The 15,328-nt window shown below is 52.4% G+C and overlaps 1 protein-coding gene across 1 annotated transcript; it reads left to right on the top strand.

Moving 5' to 3' along the window:
- The first annotated feature begins 852 nt into the window (after positions 1–852).
- CCDC22 (coiled-coil domain containing 22) lies at positions 853–15,303 on the top strand. The gene is made up of 17 exons (XM_040998687.1): positions 853–1,020; positions 2,020–2,197; positions 8,469–8,601; positions 9,361–9,467; positions 9,613–9,679; positions 9,794–9,972; positions 11,731–11,925; positions 12,413–12,475; positions 12,580–12,699; positions 13,028–13,147; positions 13,223–13,339; positions 13,458–13,559; positions 13,651–13,758; positions 14,020–14,115; positions 14,332–14,391; positions 14,475–14,549; positions 14,900–15,303. Exons 1-17 carry the CDS (start codon positions 971–973, stop codon positions 15,011–15,013), a joined length of 1,884 nt encoding a protein of 627 aa, XP_040854621.1. The 5' UTR covers positions 853–970; the 3' UTR covers positions 15,014–15,303.
- The last annotated feature ends 25 nt before the right edge of the window (positions 15,304–15,328 follow it).

Below are 15,328 nucleotides of genomic sequence, written 5' to 3'. Positions count from 1 at the left end.
ACAGTCCAAAGCCTTGGGACCCTGCACCCGTGTGGGAGACCTGGAGGAAGTTCCTGGCTCCTGGCTTCAGATTGGCACAGCTCCAGTCATTGTGGTCACTTGGGGAGTGAATCATTGGACGGAAGATCTTCCTCTCCGTCTCTCCTCCTCTCTGTAATAAAAATAAATAAATCTTTTTAAAAAAGCTTTCAGAAAAAGAACATGATGGGAAGGAAAACTTGTTGTATTAGATATCAAAGCTTCTTGCACAGCCACAGTAATTGAGAATAAAATAGAGCTCAGACACTTAACACACATATGCATATGTACATGTGATTTATAACAAACACTGGAAGTACTTTATATAAATATTTACTAGGTAATTATCCTGTGGACTACACAAACATATACAACATACTAAGAATAAAACATTGATTGGATGCATGAATACTAATAACCATAAGTAACACTGTTTTCCTATTGCATTATGTGTCAGACCCAAGGTACACGTGCCTTACATAAATTAAGCTTGTTTTAATCCTAGGTAGCATGTTCTATAGTCCCATTTTTTGGTGATGAGCAAAGTCAGGCATAGGGAAGCAGACGCTTGGTATTAAAGCCTTTCCCTTAACTTACACAACTTTACAGTGTGGAAGATGGATGCCGCCTTAAACGAATGGGTAAAAAAAATCTCTTTCTTCTTTCCCCATCAGTGTTTTTTTTTTTTTTTCACTAAAGAATCAGGGCTGAGGGTGAAAGACCTACAACTCCCAGCAGCCATCGCGCGTTCAAGACTACGAACTCACGCGCCCCTCCCAGGTATTCCCGCCTGCGCCGCGCACGCCCGCTTACGGAACTACACTTCCCAGCTCTCCCTGCGCGGCCCGTGACACTCGGTGGACCGAGATCGCCGAGCGAGGTTTCGGCAGTTGCACCCTACTCCTTCGGATCCGGCTCTGGACCCAGCCCCCGAATCCGACACGGCTGCACCATGGAGGAGGCGGACCGAATCCTCATCCATTCGCTGCGTCAGGCCGGCACGTAAGTACACAGCCTCCACTCACCCGCAAAAGCCCACATCCGGGTCTCTGAAACCTAGGACCCCGTTACCCGGGAACCTTAAAACTCGGGACCTTGACACTCAGGGCGTCAACTTCCAAAATCCGAAGGGTTCTCTACACACGGCTACGTTAGGGACCTTTTAAACTCTTTGACCCGACATTTAGTAATTCCAAACTCCAGGACCCACACATACTTGAGAATCTTAACAACCGGGGCTCTGGAATCTGTGGATAAGCTTTGGACTCTGTTACCTGAAGATCCTAAGGCGTTGGGATCTTATTTCTTAGGGGGAGGTTAGTGGAGGACCCCACAAACTTCCGGATGGGATATTTAAGAGCCTTCAAACTTAAGTTCTCTAAACACCTTTGGCTTCCAAAACCCCAAGACCAGAAAAAATGGTGATATCAGTACTTGTTCACCGAGATACACAAGGATTCCTTCATTCAAAAGCTCTAAAACCCAGGATGCCAACCTCGAGGGAGCCTGGCTTTTGTATGTGTTAAAACTGCATGGTCTTGATAATCTAGGGATCTTGACTTACAAGGGCCCTGATAAAATGGTGGAAAACCCCAGCATCCCAATATATAGTCTCCCCCAAAAACCCTAAGAGAATAATATCTAGGGGTCCCTCATATTATGCATAGAATGTAGTATCCTTGGACCTGGAAACATGGAGACTATGCCATGGGTCCCTTCATTCTCCCAGAACCCCTTAAACATAAGGCTTCTAAGCAGAAGGGCAGTGTGAGAGTTCTGGAACCTAGGTCCTTTCCATCCACCATTCTACACCAAGCTTTTGGGAACAGAGGCTTTTCCTGCTTTTTTGTATCAAATGGAAGTCACAGCCACCAAAACCCAGGCCCCAGGATGGCTCTGACCTTGGCCATCCTCTCCAGGCTGGCTCTAGGGCTTCCAGAGGGCTTCCCTGCATCCTGCCTACTCTTGTTCCACTTCTGAGCCTTCCCCTTCCTTCTTCAGGGCAGTTCCTCCAGAGGTGCAGACGCTGCGGGCCTTCACCACTGAGCTGGTGGTTGAGGCTGTAGTTCGCTGCTTGCGTGTGATCAACCCTGACGTGGGCTCCGGCCTCAGCCCGCTGCTGCCTCCCGCTATGTCCGCCCGGTTCAGGCTGGCTATGAGCCTGGCTCAGGCCTGCATGGTGAGTGCTCTGCTCCCAGCGCACACATCTTCTTCCTTCCTCCTTTACAAAGTAACCAAGTTCCTTTCAAACCTTTTTTTTTTTTTTGAGCCTTTCCTCTGTCCCCTCCCTCTGTGGCTTAGCCTTCATTAGGGGGTTAGGGTGGTTAGGTTGCTGGCTATAGGGTCAAATTGCCCGAATAATTCAGACCCTAGAGTTATCCTTCTGGACTTAGTTTTTTTTTTTTTTTTCAATTGTGAAGTCAGATATACAGAGAGGAAGATCTCCCATCTACTGATTCACTCCCCAACTGGCCGCAATGGCTGGAGCTGCACTGATCCGAAATGAAGCCAGGAGCCTCTTTTGGGTCTCCCATACAGGTGCAGGTCCCAAGGTCTTGGCTGTCCTTGACTGCTTTCCTAGGCCACAAGCAGGGAGCTAGATGGGAAGTGTGGCTGCTGGGGTTAGAACCAGCATCCATATGGGATCCTTGCGTGTGCAAGGTCAGGACTTTAACTGCTAGTCCACTGTGCCGGGCCTGCTTAGTGGTTTTGTATTTGTTTTGTTTTGTTTTTAATATTTGCTTGAAAGGCAGAGTTACAGAGGGAGCAAAATCTATCATCTGTTGGTTCACCCAAATGGCTGTAGTGGGCATTGGCTGGGCCAGACTGAAACCAGGAGCCTAGAACTGCAGCTGGGGTCTCCCACAGGGCTGGCACTTGGACTACCTTCTGCTGCCTTCCCAGGTGCATTAGAAGGGAGCTAGAGAGGATGTGGTGCAACTGGGATTGAAGCCAGAATTCCCATATGTAAAGTGGGCTTCCAAGGGGCAGCTTAACCTGGCCTCTAACCCCCACATTCACCCCTGGCTTAAACATTTGAATTTTAGCACTTAGATCTTTCCCACCTCTTGTCTACTATCTATTTATCAAGAAAGGCCTGCCCAGGTCACATGCCTACTCTACAACTAATCATTTGCTGGGCTTTGATGGGCTTAACCTGGTTCAAATAGTCTTCTCACAGGATGCCATGATTGTCGGTTCCTTTAGGATCCCATAGAATTGGCAGAGAGATGATTACCCAAAAGTGAGTATCAGGGTAGCTAAGTGTTGTTGCCAAGTCACCCCTGTGCTAACCTACGCACATCATGCCTCTCAGAGAACTCTTTAAGAATGATACGTGGTGGGTCATGTAAGGCACCCTTCATTTTTTTAAAGAAGATTTATTTATTTTTATGACAAAGGCAGAGTTAGAGAGATAGAGAGATTGAACCATCCCTTGGTTCAATCCCTAGATTTTTCCTCCCTCCCTCCCTCCTTCCCTCCCTTTCTTCCTTCCTTCCTTCCTTCCTTTCTTTCTCTCTCTCTCTCCCCTCCCTCCCTCCCCCTCTCTCATTTTTTTCCTTTTTTTCTTCTTGTTTAAATTTATTTTTACTTGAAAGGCAGATTTAGAGAGAAGCAGAGATAAGAGAGATCTTCGATCTGCTGGTTCACTCCCCAAATGGCCATAATTGCCGCAGCTGAGCTTATCTGAAACCAGGAGCCAAGAGCTTCATGTGGGTCTTCCACATGGGCGCAGGGGCCCAAATACTTGGGGCATCCTCCAGTGCTTTCACAAGCACATTAACATGGAGCAACTGGGATTTGAACTGGCATGCATATGGGAGCCAGTGCTTCAAGTAGAGGGTTAAACCTATTGCACTGCACTGGCCCTGACCCAGGAGCTTCTTCCAGGTCTCCTACATGGGTACAAGGATTAAGGCCTTGGGCCTTATCTTTTGCTGCTTTTCCAGGCCATCAGCAGGGAGCTGGATCAGAAATGGAGCAGCTAGGACTCCAACTGGCACCTATATGTGATGCTGGTGCCAAAGGTGGAGTATTATTAGCCTATTGCACCACAGTGCTGGCCTCACATAAAGCACCTTTCTGATGACATGCTCACCTTTCCCCAAGCTAAAGCTATGTCTGGTTAGTTTGTTCCAGGGATGCCTTTCCTTTAGTTCATGAGCCCTATAACCTTGGGCTATTCTGTTAACCTCTCTGGGCCTGTTCACGCAGGTGTCACACTGCTGTAAGAATTGTACTGCCACGCAGGGTTGCTGTGAGGATGAAAAATTAGTTCCCATGTGGAAAACTGGATATATAAGTTTTGTGTATGTACTACAGTTATTACCAGATTTGGCTACTTGGCATTCCCACCAGCTGTGGCTACATAGCAAATGGGAATAGCACATGATGTACCCACAGAGTATGTGGTAGCAGAGGGATGGTTGAGTGACTGCCATGAAATCTTCCATCTAGACAAAGGAAACAGCATGACCTGAGCTTTTAACCTTTGCCTGGGCAGTTTCTGTCTCCTAGCAACAGGCCCCGAGATCTGCCCAGCCGTTGGCTCCAAGGTTCACCATGTACTCAGGTTCTTTTCTGCGTGACTCTTGGTAGCCTCATTCAGTAACTGCAGCCTATCTCCTGGCTCACGGCTGTATTCTCAAGGGTGACACTTTTTCCCCTACAAAGTTTATGTTTAAATTTCTTCCTTTTCATGTGCTTGAAAGGTGGAGGGTGACTGGAGAGGAGAGATCTTCTGTCCGGTGGTTCACTTCCCAGATGCCTGCAGCAGCTAGGGCCAGGCCATGTGTAAGCCAGGGGCCGGGAGCTCACTCCATCCAGGTCTCCTGTGTGCGTGGCAGAGACCCAAGCACCTGAGCCATCAGCCCCTGCCTCCTAGGAAGTGTTTGCGGGAAGCCTGGAGTTTTGAGTGCAAGCACCCGGAACAGAACCTGTGCTCTGGTACGGGCTGTGGGCATCCTAAGTGGTAGCTTAACGTACCTCATTGTACTGCCTGCCCCAAGTGTGGCACTTTTATTTTATTTTATTTTATTTTATTTTATTTTATTTTATTTTATTTTATTTTATTTTATTTTATTTATTTTTAAAGATTTTTAAAAAAATTTTTTTTGGGAAGTCAGATATACAGAGAGGAGGAGAGACAGAGAGGAAGATCTTCCATCTGCTGGTTCACTCCCCAGGTGGCTGCAACAACTGGAACCAAACCAATCTGAAGCTAGGAACCAGGAGCTTCTTCCTGGTATCCCATGCAGGTGCAGGGTCCCAAGGCTTTGGGCCGTTCTTGACTGCTTTCCCAGGCCATAAGCAGGGAGCTGGATGGGAAGCGGGGCTGCCAGGATTAGAACTCATATGGGATCCTGGCGTGTGCAAGGCGAGTACTCTAGCTGCTGCTACTGCGCTGGGCCTGCTAAGTGTGGCACTTTATAGGGGTGATGTTCTGTCTTCTGTTGTCCAGGGAGGGGGTACAGTGGGAGATACTGAGGTGGGGAGTGGAGGGAGTCAGGCACACCCTCTGCCCCTTCACCCCACCCCCAGCTGTCAGTGCTGTCTCCCATTGCATTTTGGCTCGCACTGACTTTGGCTTGGGGAACAGAGATCCTGGCTGTTAGAGTGGTCACGAGGTACAGGCAGTGGTCTGGCCCCAGCAGTCTGGGTTGCCAGTGGCAGCTGGAAGGGTGCCGTTCCTTAGCTTGGGTCACCACTGCTGCTTTCTGGTGTCTTTGCCCTGCCCCCTGCTCCTGTCACCAGTTACCAAGCCCCAGCCACCTCCATACTTTGGTGTATATCGCTGCACACACCCACTCCTGGAATGCGTTTCTGTATCAGTCACAGCTCTTTGATCACAGATTTTGGAAAAAACCCAGAGGAAAGTAGCTTGAAAGCCAGTGGTTTTTACACTTTTTTTTTTTTTACCATGACCCTGTGTGATGCCATATGTCTTGTACTGTGACCCAGCACACCCCTGCTGATGTGGGAATGGTCGCTATCTCTTCCTTTAAGGGAAGACAGTGAGGTGCAGGGAGTTAATGCTTTCCCCCGGGCACACAGTGAGTAGAGGTGCAAAGCCTAAACTTGAACTAGGAGGTTGGCTTTTAGTTCACAGTTTGGAAAAGCAGCAATTCTGGAGAAAAAGGCTGTCTTTCTCTCCAGAACTCTCTGGAACCTTCCTCACCCTCCCCCAATCCCCTTTCTTAAAGATTTATTTATTTAGTTGAAAGGTAGAGTGACAGACAAAGGGAGAGACAGAGAGACAGAGATCTTCCCTTAACAGAATCATTCCCCAGAGGGCTGTCATGGCTGGGGCTGCGCCAGGCTGAAGCCAGGGGCCAGGCACCCCATTTGGGTCTCCCAAATGGGTGACAGGGTCCCAGGCACTCAGATCATGTTCCATTGCCTTTGACGTTCATGAGCAGGGAGTTGAAGCTGAAGCAGAGCAGCTGCAACTTGAACTGGAACTCCAGTACAGGATGCTAGTATCATAAGCTGTGGCTCAAGCGGCTGCACCACAACATGAGCCCAAGGAGTCCTTTCATTTTGAGCTCTTATGTTGCTGATTCCTTTTGCCTGTTTATTTGTTGAGCATTCTATGATACATTGATTGATTCTTTTTTAAAGAAACTACTTATTTTGGGCCTGGCATGATAGCCTAGTGGCTAAAGTCCTCACTTTGGATGCGCTGGGATCCTTTATGGGTACCGGTTCTAATCCCGGCAGCTCTACTTCCCATCCAGCTCCCTGCTTGTGGCCTGGGAAAGCAGTCGAGGACAGCCCAAAGCCTTGGGACCCTGCACCTGCGTGGGAGAATCAGAAGAGCTCCTGGTTCCCAGCTTCAGACTGGCCCAGATGTGGAAGAGGCTCCTGGCTTCAGATTGGCTCAGTCCTGGCTGTTGCAGCTGCTTGGGGAGTGAATCAGCAGATGGAAGATCTTCCTCTCTCTCTCTGTATATCTGCCTTTCCAATAAAGTAAATAAATAAATCCTTTTTAAAAAAAGATTTATTTATTTTTATTGCAAAGGCAGATATACAGAGAGGAGGAGAGACAGAGAGGAAGATCTTCTGCCAGATGATTCACTCCCCAAGCGACTGCAATGACCAGTCTGTGGCAATCTGAAACCAGGAGCCAGGAACTCCTTCCAGGTCTTCCACACGGGTGCAGGGTCCCAAGGCTTTGGGCCATTCTTGAATGCTTTCCCAGGCCACAAGCAGGGAGTTGGGTAAGAAGTGGGGCTGCTGGGATTAGAACCAGCACTCGGGCCCAGCGGCGTGGCCTAGCAGCTAAAGTTTTCGCCTTGAACGTGCCAGGATCCCATATGGGCGCCGGTTCTAATCCTGGCAGCTCCACTTCCCATCCAGCTCCCTGCTTGTGGCCTGGGAAAGCAATCGAGGACAGCCCAAAGCTTTGGGACCCTGCACCCGTGTGGGATACATGAAAGAAGTTCCTGGATCCTGGCTTCAGATCAGCGTAGCATTGGTTGTTGCGCTCACTTGGGGAGTGAATCATCGGATGGAAGATCTTCCTCTTTGTCTCTCCTCCTCTGTATATCTGACTTTCCGATAAATAAATAAATCTTAAAAAAAAAAAAAATAGAACCAGTACTCATATGGGATCCAAGTGTGTTCAAGGTGAGGACTTTAGCCGCCAGGCCACTGTGTTGGGCCCAATGAACAAATCTTAAAAAAAGAAAATAACCTATGTTCCAATTTCAGTGTTGTGAAGTAGTTTAAGTTTATTCAATGAAAAAAAAATTTATTGCACTTGAAAGTCTGAGAGAGAGAAAATGAATCTTCCATTTGTTGGTTCACTCCCCAAATGGCCACAGTGGCCACAGTGGCCACAGTTGGGCCGGTCTGAAGCTGGGAACCAGTAGCTTTTCTGATTCTCCCATGTGGGTGCAGGGTCCCAAGGGTTTCGGCCATCCTCCACTGCTTTCTCAGGCCACAAGCAGAGAGCTGGAATGGAACTGAAAGCAGCAAGGACTCAAACTGGTACCTGTAACAGGTGCCAGCACCACGGGCTGAGGCTCAGCTTGCTAAGCTATAGCGCTGGTCCTGATATGGTATTTGTTTCTGTGCTTATCAGATGGGCTTTAACTATCCCCGGGTTGTCATTGCTAATTATGTGTTTATTTTGAAGTTTTGATTTCTTTTCAGGCATGCGGATGTGCCTCTCTCCTTTTTTGTTTTTGCTTCTGGATTGAGTCACAGTTTGAAAGGCCTGAGCTTTAACCTTATTTCTTACTCTTGATGGATAGCATTGACCAGTCTATGACAGGCTGCTGGAGGCCTGGAGGCTATGAGGCTCCAGAGGGAAGCTTGGAGGGCAATGCCTGAGGTGGGGATAGTGGGAGGCCTGGAGCCTGGGTACGTGGCTCTCAGGGCAGCAGGACCCTGCCTGTGAAGTTGAGGCCTTGTCACCTGCCTCATTTGTCCCTGCTCACCACTAGGACCTGGGCTATCCTTTGGAGCTTGGCTACCAGAACTTCCTGTACCCCAGTGAGCCTGACCTCCGAGACCTGCTGCTCTTCTTGGCCGAGCGCCTACCTGCCGATGCCTCCGAAGATGCTGACCAGCCTGCAGGTCTGGGGACCTAGGCTGTGGGGGTGCTAGGGAGATGTAGGTAGACTTGGGCCTTCCTGGGGTGGGAAGGAACAGAGACGTACAGCAGACGAGCAGCTTGAAGGGTGGGTTGGGGTAAATGTGTCTTGGAGAGACCAAGGAGAGAGCATTTGGGGTCAAAGGGGATCTGGGGCAGGTGGCTGAGGGCTGGGGGGTGCATCGCAGGTCAGCTGAGTGGGTGCTGGGCGGGCCCTCCTGAAGTCCTTCCTGCCTTTTTTCTCTTTTGCCATCCCTGCATTGCCCCTGGAGCTATACTGGTGCCCTGCCCGCCAGCCTCCAGGTCTTTGCGTCAGAGTCCTCTTCCCCTAGGCCTCCTCCTGCATCCTCCTTTCACCTCTCTGAAGCTTTCCCTTTAGTAGTTGCCTCTGGGAGGCTTGCCCCTGGCTGCTCCCAGCTGGCCACCTCCTCCTCTCAGCCCCTGGATGTGCTCTGCTGCTGGATGAAAGCCACCATCCTGTTGGTGGTCCCTGTCTAGCAGCTTGCCCGCCTGAGGAGAGCCAGGATCCTTGGGACTTTGTTCCTCAGAGCATTTTAGTATCTAGTACAGCGCCTGATTACCTGGCAGGTGCACAGTGTCTATTGAGTGAATGTGAAAGGGCTACAGCTGGGTAGATCGTCATCCCCTGATTGGGGCCCAGGAGCCAAGACTGGCTTCTCAGGGTGTATACTTTAGAGCCCCACATTATCACCTGGTGAACACTCCTTCCCCACCCACAACAGGTGACTCTGCTGTTCTCCTCCGGGCCATTGGGAGCCAAATCCGGGGTCAGCTAGCCCTGCCCTGGGTCCCGCCCCTTCTTCGCACTCCCAAGGTGCAGCGTCTGCAGGTGGGGATTCCTCCCTCCCACCCTGCCCACTCCTGCCCATCTTCGCTTATCCCTGCCTTGCTTTACCTGTTCTCGTTGGCTGCCCACATTGCTGGGTCACCTCTCCCATGTCTCCTGTCATGCTCTGACTCTGCTCTCCCTCTAGGGCTCAGCTCTCCAGAAGCCACTCCACACCAGCAGGCTGGTCATGTCCGATATGAGCTCCAGAGGTGGTGAGGATGTGGCTGTGGCCAAGACTGGGGCGGGTAGCCGTGTGGAGGCAAGCCGGAGCTGACTGTGGGGTTCTGGTCGGGTTGGTGTCTGGTTCACTGTGTCCCTGTCTCTAGAGCTACGGGACTTCCAGGCGAGTTCTCTGCTGCCACCAGCCCCCATGCAGGTGCCCCAGCTTGCTGTGAGGGCAGCCTCGCTCCTGGAACACCATGCCATCCAAATGTGCCAGCGTGCAGGCCGGGACCGCCCAGGGGATGAGGACTGGGGCCATCGCGCGTCTCGCCTCCAACAGCAGGTACAGTCTGGTGCTTGGTCCGTGCCATGCCATCCAGGGTCCTCCTCTCAGCTGCTGCTCCCCATTTTGTCTTCTAGTTGCTCTCTGCTCTCCGCCTGTGGCCCAGCTCATCCCTCTTTCTGGCTTGGCATCTGCATGCACCTGCAGTCGAAAGAATACTGCAGGGAGAAAGACTGGACCCAGGACAAGTTGGTAGCCCTCCTCAGGGCCTCAGATTCTTATTCTAAAAAAAAAAAAAAAGGGGGGGGGGCTGGCGCGCCATGCCCCTCCACTCATGGCCAAGGTCAGACTGGGTCCTGTGTACAAAGTGAGCAGCCAGGATCCTGGCCTTCCTCGCTGTCACCACTGCCACCCTCCTGCCTCCAGCTCCCTCACACTCCCTCTTGCTGCAGGTGTCACAGTATGCATGTCTGCATGTTCCTACACCATCTCTTCCTGTCTTTGCTGCACTGTCACTTTCAATCTGGGGGTTTATTGCCCGTTGTAGTGTTTCCTCTTGTCTGCCCACTGCCTCTGCCTCTCTGTCCACCCATCTGCCCTTTGCCCTCTGCTCCCTGCCTCCCCCTGTATTCATCTTCTCTTTCCTGTCTACCTTGTGTCTCTCCCTCCTCCCCCTGTCAACTTCTTTATCTGCCACTTCCCCCTTGGTCTACTTCTGTCTGTTCCCCACCCCTCTGTTAAGCTCTTTCTCTGTTCTCTTTCCCATGGCCTGCCTCTGTAGTTGTCTTTTTCTTTGTTCCCTTACCTCCATGCTGCTATTTGTTTTGTCTTTGTCTCTCTCTTTTAAATGTGTAGGAATTTCCAGACATAAATGTAGACTATTCTGGTTAATTCTACATACCATTTTGTCGATCTTTCTTCCTCTATGCTCCACCAAGTTTTTAAAAAATAATTTATTTGAGAGATATTATTTGCTGTTTTTTAAATAATTTTTTATTTTAAAAATTATTTATTTTTATTGGAAAGGTAGATTTAGAGAGAGAAGGAGAGACACAGAGAAAGGTCTTCCATGCACTGGTTCACTCTCCAATACTCTTCAAATGTTTGCAATGGCTGGAGCTGAATTGATCTGAATTCTGGAGCCAGGAGCTTCTTCCAGGTGTTCTGTACGGATCACGGATCCCAAATGCATGGGCCAGATGCAAAACAGCTGGCACTTGAACTGGCACTCTGATGTGGGATCCTGGTGTCCCAAGGGGCTTAAACCCACTACACCACAACCCCAGCCCCAACCAATAATAATAATAATAATAATAATATTATTATTATTATTATTTTGTAAACACCACTGGGCGTTTTCACAACCTAATGAACTTCACAGTGTCTCTTAATACCATTGAACCCTGAGTTCATAGTCTGATTTCCCCTGTTGTCTTCAAACTGTGTGCTTGTCTCTCAGTTTGTCTTTACCCCCTTTCTTTGTTGGGCACCTTTGGTTCTGTCTTTGCCCTCTCCCCTCACATCCTTCCCATGCTTCTCTGATTTGGGGGTCTCAGGCTTCTCCTCCTCTCCATATCCTGTTTTGTGAGGGGGGAGCGGGTTGGTAGAGAAGCAGTGGAGCCCTCATCTGCGGTGGGGATCCTAGAGGCAGAGGCCTAGGTCAGGGAGGGTAAGAGGATGGGTATGACTTGTCCATCGTGCCTTGTTGGTGGCCTCTTAGAGGAGGCAGGGTCTGGGGCAGGGTGTACGTGGGTGGGTGGTTGAGGGGCATGCAGATAGGTCTCCACAGCCTCCTGTTACCCTGTCTTTTCTTCCCAGGAAGATGCCCGGGCCCAGCAGCAGCGGCTACACAAGCAGCTAGCTGAGTATCTACGCCAAAACTGGGGCCCTCTTGGGGCCTCCACACAGACCCGAGATCTGGGAGAGCTACTGCATGCCTGGGGTGCTGGGGCCAAGACGGGTGCTGCCAAGGGCTCTCGCTTTACACATTCCGAGAAGTTCACCTTCCAGCTGGTAAGTGTGCCTTGGTGGATGTGGGCTAGTTGACAGGGCCTGGCCCTTGTTTTTGGGTCTGAATGCCGCACTTCACCTACTTGGCAGGCCCCCTTTCCCACTGTGAGGTGGATGCACAGAGGGGTTGATCCCCAGCTTCCTGGGGCCCTCAGTGGAGAGAAGGTGCATAGAGTGGGACTGGGAGGGAGCATATGAGCGGACTCTTCGTGCCAACCCTATTCTCCCTGGGCAGTTTCCCCTTGTCCTTACACGTTCACCTAGGAGGGCCTCATCCTTCTCATGGTCCTTTGGAGCCTGAGAGGTGGGACAGGTGGGTACCAGATATGGCAGGATCACAGAGGCTTTCCTGTGAGCAGATGTTCTGGTCTGAGCACTGTGTGGCAGTTACCAGCAGTTCCTTGGGCCCAGGCACAGTGCAGAGCAGTGTTGGGGCTCTCCCTGACTGTCGCCGCCCCGCTCCCACCTCCCCCCTCCCCACTCTTCCTAGGAGCCTGAGGTCCAAGCAGCAGAGACAGCAGATACGCCAGCCACCTCGCGGCGACCTGAGCAGGTGAGCGGAGCACTGGGGGACATCTTGTGCCCTTGCCTGTCTGCCAAGCTGGGCCAGGCCTGACACTCACACTCTGTCTAACCTGTGTCCTTCTCCCTCTGCAGGACACGCGGGCAGCTCAGGAACAGGAGTTAGAGTCCCTTCGGCAGCAGCTGGAGGGAGTGAACCGCAACATTGAAGAGGTTGAAGCGGACATGAAGACGCTGGGAATGAGCCTTGTGCAGGTAAGGGGCTGCCTCAGGGCACAGGTAGTTCTTCCAAAGGCTCAAGGGACTTGAGAGGGCCCAGAGGGAGTTCTGCAGATGCTGTAAGGGTTTGTGGGGGACACTGAGAGATCTGTGAGGCTCTTGAGTGTTCAGGAGAATGGGCATGGGGAGAGGTGTGGTGGCGGTTGCTCGGCAGACCTGGAGGGCTTAAAGGCATCTGTGGGCATCGGGCATCAGGCCTTAGAGGTGGCTGTGAGGAGCCCCCAGGGTGCAGCTGGATGTGTCAGAGGTTTGAGGTCTAGAGGCCATGTCGTCACCTGTGGGGGGTGGGTCACCGGCATGCCAGGTGGAGAGCGAGTGCCGGCAGAGGGAGCTCAGCACAGCGGAGCAAGAGCAGGCCCTGCGCCTGAAGAGCCGCGCGGTGGAGCTGCTGCCTGACGGGGCTGCCAACCTCGCCAAGCTGCAGGTGGGCTGGGTCTGGTGCCGGGTGGGGAGGGTGGCTTTGGGAGGCCTCGCCTGTGACACGTCTCATCCCATTCAGCTCGTGGTAGAGAGCAGTGCCCAGCGGGTCATCCACCTGGCGGGTCAGTGGGAGAAGCACCGAGTCCCACTCCTTGCTGAGTACCGCCACCTCCGAAAGCTCCAGGATTGCCGAGAGGTAGGTGGTGGTTTATGGGGTGTGATTCCAGAGCTGTTGGCTAAGGCATGTTGGTCCATCCAAAGGGGGCCAGCCCTGCACTGTGCTCACTGCCCTTGTGTCCCTGGGCTCCTGGCAGCTGGAATCTTCTCGACGGCTGGCGGAGATCCAGGAGCTGCACCAGAGCGTTCGGGCAGCTGCTGAGGAGGCCCGCAGGAAGGAGGAGGTCTACAAACAGCTGGTAAGGCCTGTTCAGGGGGCGTGGCGTCCTGGGGACTTGGGTTGGGCAGGGGCTGCAGGCCCAGGGAGAATGCCTGTTGTGCCCCACCTAGGTATCAGAACTGGAGACCTTGCCAAGAGATGTGTCCCGGCTGGCCTACACCCAGCGCATCCTGGAGATTGTGGGCAATATCCGGAAGCAGAAGGAAGAAATCACAAAGGTACACCAACGGTGTGGTAGAGGGTGAGCTGTGTAGGCGGATAGGCATAGCATGGCCACACCCTGACACAGAAAAGCCACACAGAGCCTGCCCCAGGCACCCCTTATGCAGTGACACGGGCCAAGATCAGATGTGGTCACATTATACATGGGTACCCTTTGCTGGCCATCCCCATTCCCCTGCCCTCTATCCGCCCCCCGCCACTGCCCCAACACCCCCATACCCTACACATGGGCTCATGGCCCCTGTGCTATTGGCCAGATCTTATCTGACACGAAGGAGCTTCAGAAGGAAATCAACTCCCTCTCCGGCAAGCTGGACCGGACGTTTGCAGTGACGGATGAACTTGTTTTCAAGGTGCGGGGCAGCTCAGGTTGGCTGGGAAGGGTTTGGTGGTGTGGGGTTGGCTACTTGGAGGACACTGCTGCTGGAGTGGGGTGGGGGCTTGTTGTGCTCTGCGGAGAATCAAGTCAAGTAGCGGGGAGAGGGTGGCCTTGTGGGGGCATGTAAGGGGAGGTATTGGGAATCAGCACGGGGGTAGCCACCAAAACCTTTGAGCTCTCCTTTGGTTAGGATGCCAAGAAGGATGATGCTGCTCGGAAAGCCTACAAGTACCTAGCTGCCCTGCACGAGGTGAGGGGAGTAGCATGCCTGGAGAAGGGGCCTGGCTGGGGGCAGAGCCGACTTGGGTGCCAGCTTTGCACTCCTGTCCCCAGAACTGCAGCCAGCTTATCCAGACTATTGAGGATACAGGCAGTATCATGCGGGAGGTGCGCGACCTGGAGGAGCAGGTAAGGCCTGGGGTTGGGGTTATGGAGCCAGAGGCAGCCCAGGGCAGGAGGCCTGGCCCCACCCTTTTTTGCCTGTGTGCGGAGCTGGGCCAGACCTGGGACCTACTCTCTGAACTCTGGAAGGCTTCTGGCCCACACCTGCCTCCCAAGACCATTCACCAGAGACCCACCGGCTGGAAGACTTGGTGGGGAATCCTGCCCTAGGGCAAAAGATGGGGTGTGTGCAAAGACCTGGGAGGGCTGGAATTGAGCGAGCTTTTATGGGGGTGGGGATGGGAGAAGGGGCTGCCCAAAGAGGCCCTAATGGAGCAAGGTGTGTGTGCTGAGAGGGTGTGTTCACTTCGCCTTAGATCGAGACCGAGATGGGCAAGAAGACCCTGAGCAACCTGGAGAAGATCCAGGAGGACTACCGAGCCCTGCGCCAGGAGAACGCCAACCTCCTGGGCCGCATCCGGGAAGTCTGAAGAGCTCCTGGCCAGGGGTTCTGCCCAGCCCAGCCTGAGGCAGAGATCTGGGGTGTGGCTGGAGGCTCCAGCCCAGCACAGGCCTCTTGCCCGGTCCTCTGTGTGCTATGCAGGCGGTCCCTCCAGCTGCTGCCTTGGACTCCACCCCCCTCCTCGCTCATTTGAACACAACCCTTATTCCAGGGGTGACCGTCCAGTGTGGGGGAGTTTGGCCACAGTTTATTGGGGGAGGTGTTGGGGGTTGGGGGACCTTGGATCCCCAAAATAAAATGAGGGGCTCTTGTACAGTCTAGGCTTGAGGCACAGATTGGGTTT

This window comes from Ochotona curzoniae, unplaced genomic scaffold, assembly GCF_017591425.1.
Source record: "Ochotona curzoniae isolate NIBS_2020 unplaced genomic scaffold, NIBS_Ocur_1.0 contig_1274, whole genome shotgun sequence".
NCBI classification, from domain to species: domain Eukaryota; kingdom Metazoa; phylum Chordata; class Mammalia; order Lagomorpha; family Ochotonidae; genus Ochotona; species Ochotona curzoniae.
This window is presented reverse-complemented; position numbering and strand designations above follow the sequence as displayed.